General features: G+C 33.2%; 1 protein-coding gene across 1 annotated transcript; it reads right to left on the bottom strand.

Moving 5' to 3' along the window:
• Positions 1-10,275: 10,275 nt before the first annotated feature.
• On the bottom strand, positions 10,276-11,779 carry LOC122277274 (probable F-box protein At4g22030). The gene has a single exon (XM_043087216.1). It carries the CDS (start codon positions 11,707-11,709, stop codon positions 10,408-10,410), a length of 1,302 nt encoding a protein of 433 aa, XP_042943150.1. The 5' UTR covers positions 11,710-11,779; the 3' UTR covers positions 10,276-10,407.
• Between the last annotated feature and the right edge of the window lie 424 nt (positions 11,780-12,203).

Consider the following 12,203-nt stretch of genomic DNA (forward strand, 5'->3'; position numbering starts at 1 on the left):
TAAATATTTAGAATTTTTCAGTACTAAGTTTATTACGTTTATTTTTGGAGTGAATAGTAACCTCGGTAAATGTACTGAGCGCAGTGTTTTCAAAATCATAGTGTGAAATGTCCAAATTAGGATAGCGATATTTTATTTGGACACTTGGCAAGATCTTAACCACACATAATGAATAGTATTAGATACTTAGCACAAAGAGAAACCATTAGATGGAATTGGGAAGGAAATCAAGGTGTGAGATCATGACACCTAAGCAAAATACAAATTTGGAAAATATCTTAAGAACATAGATTTAAAATACACATGGAAAGATTTTAACCACCTTACTCTTCCAATTCTACTCCACATTTAGAAAATATTTTAAGCTAATTTCGTGGATATTATTGGGTAAAAATATCTTGAGTTGAATTTTGTAGATATTATTAGGTAAGAGAGTCCTACACTTAACTCTCACTTCAGGTAAGAGAGTCCTACACTTAACTCTCACTCCAGCCTCATCTCTTCCATATCTTATCCACAAGTATCTCCAGCCACCCCTCCCCACGAAATTATCTTCATTTATGCTTTCCATTGAAAGAATACCAAACACTCTCTCTCGGACAGCTTTTTGGAGTTCTTTTGCACACCCATTTCGAAGCTTTTGTAAGTGTTTTATCATAAAATATCCTTCATATAAGTTGTTCCTCTTTGAGTCTAGTTTCCGTAGATGTATTTTTCGTATCATTCCATGGTCATTTGGTCAGTCAAAAGTATTTTTAACCATGGAAAGGTCATTCTGGGCGTGAATCTGGAGAGTATGTTATAGTTTGGAATTTTTGACCAAGCTAATGGATAGATATTGGTCCGAAATTTTTATGGAGTATTGTTAACATATATATATGACTATTGGTTGAGGATTTTGCATGATTAAAGGTTTTGATGAAAGATTTTCTTAGATTTAGAAACTTAGAAACTGGAAGAGGAAAAACAGTTTCTGTTTTGAAAAAGTTTAACTCTTTGGTGGTCTAAACCTATTCTAATGACTTTAATAATTTTATTGGAGGATCCTAAGTATCTTATATACATATTATATTATTATTTTGAAGATATTTGATGTTAGTTTCAAAGATATGAAATTTTATGCAAAGAGATGTTCAAATAAGCCAAAGTGTGGATATTCTTGGCTAAATTTATGTTTTGGTTAATTTCTAACCATGTGATCTTGAATTAGAAGCTTATATATGTTTTAGGACATTTTTTTAAACCATGTGATGGTTTGGTTTGAAGATCATATAATTATAAGTCATAGATCAAGAGATTTATCAAAACTAGTTGAGGAAAAAGTTTCTGTTTTTGGACTAAGTGTAAAACCAAAAACTCCAAATGTTATTTTGTGATTTTGGTGACTTTAGATTGATGATTTAAAGCATGGTTGATGTTAGGATGATATTATGAATATGTTAGAAGTAAGATTTGATTTTTGAAATTCTTGGAGATATTTTGATTTAAGGTCAAAATTTATGATTCAAGTGCTTAGATCTTTTTATAAAAAAGTTTGGTGTTAATTATTAGCTTTTTCTAAATGGATGTTTTAAGTATGGTTTTGAACTTAGAATTGGAAGATATTTGTTGCAAAATTTTGGTTTAAGCATGAGTTTTGAAGTTGGAAGGAATTGCAACAAAAATCAAGGGAAATGGCCTATGGATGTTTCGGCCATAGTGTGTTTTCCATAGTTGTGTTTTGTTTTAAATTTTCTGAGTTGATATTTAAGTTTAGGACAAAATTTATATGAGGAATGTAAATTTTGGAAACTTTTGGAGTTAGTATGCAAAATCCTTAAGTTATGGGTAAAACGGTCATTTTCCCACATGTAGAGAGTAAAATGAAAATTTTACTCTTTAAGTTAGTATTTTCCATATTTCAAATTATTAGTGATTTAGTTCTAATTTTTAGAATCACTAATTACAGTTCCTCGTGATCGCACTTGAAGTTTTATAAGAAACGCGGAGATCGAGGTAAGTTAGCTTTTAACTTACTAGCAGTCTACTGTGTATGTGTGCTAAGTAAAAGAATTACAGTGTATGTATGTATGTTATCATATATGTCATGCCATGCCAAGTTATCATGTAATTGTCTATTATACAGAATTTATTCTGTCATCAATTTTTATCTGTTACACAATATATTCTGTCATGTATTACTATACATTACAAATATGTCATGCTAAATATGTTGTCTGTTATATGTTATGCCATGTTACGAAATGTTATTATCTCAAGTTGGTTATGTATTTCAAATTATGTTCAAGTCACGTTATGTTACGTCAGGGCTTCAGTCATTTCATATTCCAGTCACGTTTCATCTTGAGTATATTCAGTTTATGTAGAATACATGGGGCCACAACAACTGTGGAGTATGTATTTTACTACAATTGTGATGCATAGAATACATGAGGCCACAACAACTGTGGAGTATGTATTTACACGTAGAATACATGGGGCCACAACAACTGTGGAGTATGTATTTTTCATGTTAAGTCAAGTTTGTGTAGAATACATGGGGCCACAACAACTGTGGAGTATGTATTTACACGTAGAATACATGGGGCCACAACAACTGTGGAGTATGTATTTTTCATGTTAAGTCAAGTTTATGTCGAATACATGGGGCCACAACAACTGTGGAGTATGTATTTTTAATGTTAAGTCAAGTTTGTGTAGAATACATGGGGCCACAACAACTGTGGAGTATGTATTTTTCATGTTAATTCAAGTTTCAGAGCAAGTTCATGCTAAGTCAAGTTTCAGATCAAGTTCATGTCAAGTTAAGTTCAGTTCATGATTCAATTTAAGTTATGTCAATTATGTTATGTTGTACGCTAAGTTATGCTTTAATTACTTATGAATTTGATTATGCATTTATGCTTTTACTGTCATACATGTATCATTAGTCTGTATGGAAGTTTTTTGTTAACTTGCTGAGATTTGTAATCAAATCTCACTTTGGTAGTCCCAACTACCATTCCCCCCGAATGGTAGATCTTGTTACAGGATCTGAAGGAGAATCAGGAGCTGATCAACTAGACACAGTTGACTAAGTGACGGTGCGACATAAATGTTGATATAGTAATTAACGTAAATTACTACTTGTACGATTGAGTTGCATCTCTACTACTTTTTGGATCATAACCATTTTGGACTAGTGTTGTGATCTTAGTTGTTCAATGGATTTTTATGTATGAAGTATGTTTTAAGCATTTGGGATATTTTCAATTTGGTGCATAGTATTGCTAAAGAAAAAATTTATCCGCTGCGAATATTGCATATTGTTAGATGCATGTTAGGAATATTGCATCTTATATGTCATGAACGGGGGCAGGTAACCTTGTGTTGCATGTCTCGACGCTTCAAATGTCCGTCCGATCCCAAACGGAATTTGGGGGCGTCACAAACTCCCTCTTCAAAAATTCCTCATCTCTAGTGGATTGCACCATCTCTTTCTTCTCAATCTCTGCCGCTCTCTTACGGAGCTCAATCTCCATCTTCTCAATATCGCTAAGTCTCTTCAAGACCTCTTTCTCCTTCCTTTCCACTTCATTTAGTCTTGCTTGTAGATCCAACTCCCTGCATTGATCACCATCTGCCCACTTGAAATACTTGCAGTAAGGTAATCCCTGATTAATTGAAACATATACGAGTAAAGAATGTTAGATGTACACATATTAATGAATTTAATAAATATGTTACATAATCAGATGTATTTACCTTTGTATTGTACTTTGGACAGCCAAAAAATGGATGGTTTGCATTCCTCTTCGTATTTGAGTATCTCAATGTAGAACCCAGCTCGCAGAAGTACAATGATTGAGCCAAATTACATATATCAAATGATGAAGAACACAATGATGACGACGACGACGACATTCTAACATATGATATAGTCATAATGGAAAGGCAGGCATATCAAAACACACCCGTTTTACAATTCCATATGATAGGGAATTCAAGAGTTCCAACTTTAGTTTTTGTTATGTTTCTTAAATTTATTGGTTTTTTTTTTTCCTTTTATAATAGCCCACACTGTTATCACTATTAATCTCTCCTTGTTAAGTTGAAACTGTCAAACTAAGAGCTACAAGAGATGGCACATCCTAAACTTCCAACACTGAGAGCTACAAGAGATAGAACATGCTAAACTTCCAACATATTAAATGCTACAAGAGATAGAACATGCTAAACTTCCAACACAGTGGCATATCATTAGATTTACATATAAGAACAAAACTTCAGTCACACTATAATTCTCATGAAACTAAGAGAAGGACAAAAATTTTTTTTTTCTAACAAACATATCACATTAGGGCATTCGGTATACAGGACATATATAGCACTAGCAGCAAAGATGCACCACAATAATTAGGGCACAAATATGCACCACACCAAATTAGGGCACAAATATGCACCAACCCAAATTAGGGCACAAATATGCACCACACCAAATTAGGGCACATATATGCACCAACCCAAATTAGGGCAGAAATATGCACCACACTAAATTAGGGCACAAATATGCACCAACCCAAATTAGGGCACAAATATGCACCACACCAAATTAGGGCATCATCAAAACAAAACGGGTTTGGATATACAGATTTCACAATGTCAAATACCAGATCTCAAACTAATATATATGAAATCAAATAGTTGCAGTGAAACAAAATAACATAGAGAAATATAATATACAATACCGGTGTAAAACCCCTAAAAATTAATTTTACCTTTTTTAACATACCATCCGGGGAGGGCCGAGAGACAACCATAAGAGGGCTTCCAGCGACGGCGTCTGAAAGAGGGCTGAAACACACCTTTCCAGCTTCGGGCCTGCTTCAGGCTGCTTCCAACGGAGATTCACGAAGGAAAGAGGACTGCTTCCAACGGAGATTCACGAAGGAAAGAGAGACTCGAAGGGATATGGGGTGGGGAGCTCGAGTTCAAGAAGGAAAGAGGATTGCTTCCAATGGAGATTCACGAAGGAAAGAGAGACTCGAAGGGATATGGGGTGGGGAGCTCGGGCTGTGACCTAATAACGAAGGAGAAATGACGTCGCTTCTTCTATTAATGAAGCGATGCTGTTTTGTTGAAATAATGCCATGTTAGCAGCTTGGCTTAGCCGATTGTACGCCGGTTGAGGTCCCTGACTGCATTTAAAATTTTTCATACAAATAACATTTCCATTAGCCTATAGAATTTGATTGATCAATATAATTTTATTTTAAAATTTTCTTATAAATCATATTGTTATGTTAACCACAAAGAGGGTGTATTTTTTACATTAATTTATAAGTAGTATGGTTTCACATGGACTGTTTCGAAAAATCATACAATTATATACAAACACATGACTGCATGCAATATTATTCTCAATATTATATACGATGGCACCTAAGAGCTGCATTTCTAGAATTGTTTAAAAAAGGAGTTACATCCCATTATGTAAAAGGAAATCTATATGTAATGGGTAATGTTCATCCTTTAAACAATTTTTTATTATTTATATTTCTTTTACTCTAATTTTCATCATATAAGCAAATTCTTTTTATTGTTCATTATTTAAAACATCTTATATATTTCATTTTCTTTTAAAAGTATCTTGAAAATATTTTTTATCCAATTTTTTCATATTTTGATTTTATTTTTAATTTTTATTTGGCTTATATATTTTTATTTTATGTGTGTAGGACTGAATTATATTACGTTATATATAAAAATATATTGCAAATATAAAAAATATATGGATATAGCAAATTCATTGGTAGAAAGGAAATATTTTAAAAAAATAAAAAAAATATTATTTAAATGATATGAAGAAAAAATCTAGTAAGTAAATGTATAATATATATATATTGTAAAAGATGATTTGTAAACTAGAAAAATTGAGATTTAATGATATATTTTAAAAGATAAGATGAAGTATTCATCGTGAATGCTCTAATAGTATAGTTCTAAAATTTACTTGAAGAAAAATAAATATTATGAGACAACTCACTTTAAAAAAATGATCTCTTTAACGCTCTAATTAAGTCCTAAAATTCAGATAATTTCTAAGAAGAATATCTAAATCTCTCTCTTTTTTTTTATATAGGATTAAATTGGTGACCCCACTCACTATAATTCCAGTGTTCATTAAATTGGTAGTGCAATATTCCAACTTTAATTCGCTTGTTTCTTCATTAACGGTTAATTTCTTGCCAAGCTCACACGTGCGCAAGTGCGCGCATACAGACACACACATATATATATTAGATTAGAATAACGTGTAAAACATGTTTGTCTAGTTAGGTGAGATAAGATTTTTAATAATAAAAAAATATGATTTTTAAAAAGAATTAATTAATTAATACATAATTTAATGCATAAAAAAATAGTAAATTTTAAGAAATTTCTTTAGATAATAATAAGTTAGTAAAATATAATATCTTTCAATTAGTATATTCTAACCGGATGTCACAATGGTTAATCTATACCTGTAATTAAATTATACTTTTGTTTAAAAAAATATATACAACGTTATATATATATATATATGCAACTACTATGTAAGCTCGGATTATTTTTTTTCCTCGTCTTCTTTTTATGGCCTAATTGTTCTTTTTTTTTTTCTTTTTATAAATGTAAATGGATACTATATAAAGATAAAAGGTTACAAAGCAGGAAAATTATTTATTAACGTGCAAGTAGCTTTTTTTTCCTTTTTTTTAATTTTCTTTTGGGATATGGGCATTATTTTAGTAATATCATTAGCCAGCAAAACTTTTTCTTGAATTCAAAAGTTGTTGTATTCTTGTATAGCACAAGTCTTTGACCAATTCGATAAGAAGATCGTGCAACTCGATGGCCCGAAAAAAATAGAGAGAATGAGTAGTGCTACTGAGCTGCCTGGATCTTATCCTTGAAGTGTATTGCTCGAAGTGGACATAGGACGTGCCTACCAGATTGGAAAAGTGAAAATCAATCCAAGGAAAAGCAACCAAACTACTTCTGAGATCCATTCACACTGCCCCTTCCAAATCCAAGCATTTCCAAATCTAAGCAAGAAATCATAAAAAGTAATCATGCCAGTACCTACAAGGAAAACAATCAAATTTTCTAATCATGAAAAGCAACCAAACTTGTGAAATCGGCAAACTTCTTACATTCCTTCACACTACTTCCAAATCCAAGCAAAAAATCGACCACATCTTCTGCCACTCCATAACATTACCCAACATCCATCCCGTATTATCCAACCAGCTCCTTTGAAAATCAAAAAAGTCATCAAACATTGTCCACCACTCCATCTCCGTGCTATTGGAACCAAGTTGGTTTACAAATTGTTTTTTTTTTTTCTCTCATTTCAGCCTTTGAACTAAGGAAATATTTTTCTATATTCTTTTTCCAGATATATTTCCCCTTGCCCATTAAAAATTTGGTATTAAAAAAAAAATAGAGAAAAAATCTTCTTCTCTTACGTCCTAGCTAGTCCATGATTGACTAAATTAATGGGATTCTTAAATTGTAACAAATTCCATTCACAAACTTTGTCGATTTGGATAGAGAGAGAGTAGGAGCTCTAACAATTTGGGCAAGGAGAGAGGAAGGTATAGGGGGAGGGGTCTGTTGGGGAGAGAAGGATTTGGGAAATGGAAAGGGGAGGTACAGAGGGAGAGAGGGTCAGTCGTAGTCTTTTGTCTCTTTCTATTTTTAAACATTTTAACACGTGTATCCACGTCACACAATAAAGTTGGAGCGGCTCAGTAGTTTTTTTCATTAGAGAAATGAGAGAACATAGTTTTCATTAATTTAAAAGTCAAACAATTGAGGGGTAAAAATGTAACTACATAATAAAAACAAGAAAATTAATAATATGTGAGATAGACAGAAATGGATATTTGTAGTTTTCAATCCCAGGGCCATTTCCAACCACATATATATATTGATCAAGATAAAATGAAACAGACCTGTACCTAAGCTAACATATCATATAATTAATGTGAGCCGTCCAGTCTCGATCGACCATATCTCTTGAATATTCAGTATTAAATTAATCAATATGGATTTTCGTTGTTCAAATATATTACTCCATAACTCTCTCCATGCTTAAGCTAGTAGGTACTGTCGTACAGTTTTAATTTGTGCATGCTTTGCAACTCGACTACTATTTAATAAATAAAATAATAAAAAATTTCAGTAATGGTGAACGAAGAGAAGTGTTTATGCAAAGAAATCTTATAAAAGTAAATTATTAAATTATTAAATTTTTATATGATATTTTATATCTATTTTTTAATAAAAATATATTTATGTATGATGCAATTTACCACATCAAGTTTTATTAATTTATAAAATTACTTGTGACTAAAACATTTTCACGAATGAAAAGCTAGCAAAAAATAAAAGAATAATAAGACGGATTGAGAATATTATATATATATATATATAAACACATAGAGACATAATCAACTTGACTAAATTTTAGCACCAGTAGTTGCGATTAAATTTGGAGATTATAAATTAACATTATATATGTCTACGTTGGTGATTGTACAAAAGATCGAATTAGTTATATGAACAATCAAAGAATCAAAGAACCACCCCACCACTGACGGATCTTCTCAAATGTTAGATTTTTCTTTTCAAAATTTTGGGTATAATTTGAGGTTTTATAGAACGATATCAAAACGGGAAGATTTTGTTCATGCTATTTGGGTTTTTTTTGTTGTTGTCAGTACATCGGTTCGTTGCTTGTCTTCCTCTCTCCTAAACTGCGAGCAAATCAGAAGATTTCCTTACTAAAATTATGAAAATTGAAAGATTTTGTTCACTGTGATTGGGTTGTTTTTTGGTGTCATGTATATCCATATGGATTCGTTTGATTTTATTGGGGTTATTTTATGTGAAGTACTAATCCACCTTATCACATGCGTTTATGCAAATATGACTTTTATTCTGTTTGGGTTTATTTTGTTGTCATGTATATGCGTATGATCTATGTGATTATAGTATAAGAAATTCACTCACGCTGCATTGAGAGAAGAAAGAGTAAGAAATATACCCAAGAATGGCCGAGATTCAGGAGGAGGAGCAATTCAAAAAATACAGAGATTTTTCTTCGAAGAAAGTGAGAATAGAAAGAGCAGAAATAGAAGGAAAATATTAAGTTTCTATATTTGAGTCGATTTCAGTCTGTCAGAAGAAATAATAAGATCGTAAATGTAAGAAGACAGTAATAATTAGGCCATGAAGTACAACGAAAAATAAAAGTGGTTGAATTTGGATATAAAATCAGAGATAAAATTGAAAAGAAATCAATTGCAAAAACACACGCACGAAAATGTAAAAAGACCAAATCAATACTTGCCAAAAAGACGATACGAGCAGTTGACAAAAGAAGAATAAAAAGAATCAGAACGGAATTTAAGAATACAAGTAGAACAAAATTAGAAACAAAAATATTATATAAAAATACTTTCTTCCAACATTTGCATTTATATATATAGTAGATATATTCATGAAATGGATGTTTGTAGTTATTTTCAGTCCAAAGGCCATTTCTAAGTAGCACATATATTGATCAAGATAAAAAGAAAGAGTGTACCTAACCTAATATATCATATAAGAGTTGTGCTAAGCTCTCGCCCAGCAATAATAGCTACGCGTGCTACCTAGCACATTTGGATTTTTTTTTTTTTTGTGTTTTTATTTAATATTTTTTAATATATTTAAATATTTTTAAAAAATATAAAAAATACATCAATATATTATAAATTATTTTCTTAATTATTAAATAAAAAAAATCAAACAATCAAAAGGGCCGCATGGCAGTTTTGTTATTATTATTATTTTTTTTTTGTCATAATTAATGTGAGCCGTCCGGTCCTGACCACATCTCTCTTGAATATTCAGTATTAAATTAATCAATACAAATTTTCGTTGTTCAAATACAGATTTTTTTTGTGCATGCTTTGCAACTCGACTACTATTCAATAAATACAGTAATAAGAAATTTCAGTAAATATGAACGAAGAGAAGTGTTTATGAAAGGAATCTTATAATATATAGTAAATTAATAAATTATTATATTTTTACGATATCAATCTTTATTAATTTATGAAATTACTTGTGGCTAAAACATTTTCATGGATGAAAAACTAGCGAAAAATAAAAGAATAATAAGTCGGATTGAGAATATTATATATATATATATATAAATAAACACATAGAGAGATCATCAACTTGACTAAATTTTAGCACCAGTAGTTGCGATGAAATTTGGAGACTATAAATTAACATTATATATTTCAACGTTGGTGATTGTACAAAAGATCGAATTAGTTATATGAACAATCGAAGAATCAAAGAATAAGCACTGTGCACGAAATCGATCTTGAACTAAAAAAGCTTGCTAGCGAATTCATCTATGGCAGTTCCGTCTAGACGATAAGAAGCTGACTTTCTAGCAAGTTCTCTGAGCTGCGACAAGCTTCTCCCCAGTTGCAGTGCCACCTTCATTTCAAACATCTCCCCGTTCTCTCTTTTCTCCAAGTCTCCTTCCTCGAGTGTGGCTTCGATTGTTTCCTGCAATAGCCGGAAAAATCCACCGCTGTTTCGGTACATCTCGAACACCATTCCAACTTGCCCACCGTGCTGGAAGGCATTTGCACTGGTAGCCAAAGCCCCTGCCGCCACGGCCACGATTGCAGCCCATGACACATTACCAACAAATGCAGAGCCGATAGCTGCAATCCCTGTGAGTAATGGACCAAAGATGGCTAAAATCTTGTTAATCTTCAACAACAGGTTGCCCAGCCTTTCGTAGTCCTTACTGTCCTTTCTCTTCACCACTTCAACGATGTCCCGCATTTCTACTTCAAGTTCATCACTCCACCCATTGTTCTGTCGTTGTTTTCTTTCATGTGATTTAGTTTTCTTTTGGAGTAATTGGTGTGAAGGCCACCAAGTAGCAGGCTCAAACTTTGAGGGGAATTTATCAAGCATTGCTCCTAGTAAGGGAAGGGGGAAAGCTCGGTCAAGGGCCAAAACCCTTTCCATCACGTCTTTCACATCTTCTTCCGTTGTTGCCCCAAGAGCGAGCATAGTTTCTATTTGGCTCCGGAGTTGCTGGAACAATCTGGTAGCATTGCGTTGTTCTTCTGCAAGTTGTGAAGGCTGAATTTTGTTCATCACAAGCAGCATCCCTGTGGCTGCAGAATACAAGAGAGTGGACGACAACTTGAGAGCCAAAAGGGGCATTCCGGCGCCACCAATCGCAGCAACACCAGCCATGGTTGCGGCAGTGAGAGTGATCATGTTGATGGAGTTCAGAAGAAGGGTATTCCAGTTGTCACGTTGCTTTCCAATGTTGGCGTGCATCTCGACTCTGTCAGCCACGGCCTCAAAGAGGGCACAGAGTTGGGTGGTGGCAAAAGCAGTTGAGTTTTGTGCTTTAATATCATCGACGAATGGTGTGGTAGTAAAATTGATGTTTTGTAGAACTGGGATCGTGTTTGTGAACCCGTCGACCCTTATATTGTTCAATTCGTCAATCAGCTTTCTGCTCGTAGGGATTTTGGGAACGGAGAAAGGGGCTTTTGGAAACTTCGGGACATGAATAGCAGCATTATTTTTCCTGGAACAACAGCATGAAGAAGAAGAAGAAGGTAATAGGAGAGCTGAAGCTTGTAAGAAAGCCATAATTGACAGAGGTTGTATCGCTGGGTTTGTTTATATAGTTAGCTGTGCCTTGGGGGAGTAGGAGGGAAGGTTGAGAATGCAATTATGCAGGGTAGGGAAGCGGGTTGAGTCGTATTTATAGCAAGGAAGTGGAGCTGAGAAGAAGGGGTCAGGTTATTATACGGAAATTAATATTGACTGGGTGACTGGTTGACTCGGCATATTGGCTGACCCGACCATTCCCTTCCTCATAAATTTCAAGTTCAACATTTCGTTCCTCGCGCGTGATGTTGGGTCTCTCATGCGACGTAGTAAAAACTAGTAACCAAATGCAAATAACATTTTCGTTACCACTAGCCTTGGTTTGTTTCATTCTTCTATTACGTTTCATGCAAATTATATATATACACACATATATAAATATAATTGTATGTTTTCTACTGTTCAGCAGGTCAATATCTTCGACTGGAATGTTTAGGCTTTTTCACATTATATTTACAAGTTGATGTAAAGAA

This window comes from Carya illinoinensis, chromosome 9, assembly GCF_018687715.1.
Source record: "Carya illinoinensis cultivar Pawnee chromosome 9, C.illinoinensisPawnee_v1, whole genome shotgun sequence".
NCBI lineage: Eukaryota > Viridiplantae > Streptophyta > Magnoliopsida > Fagales > Juglandaceae > Carya > Carya illinoinensis.

What these genes read in the sequence shown, in the direction of transcription:
- LOC122277274 (XM_043087216.1), bottom strand. Translation starts at nt 11,709, where the DNA reads ATGGCTTTCTTACAAGCTTCAGCTCTCCTATTACCTTCTTCTTCTTCT.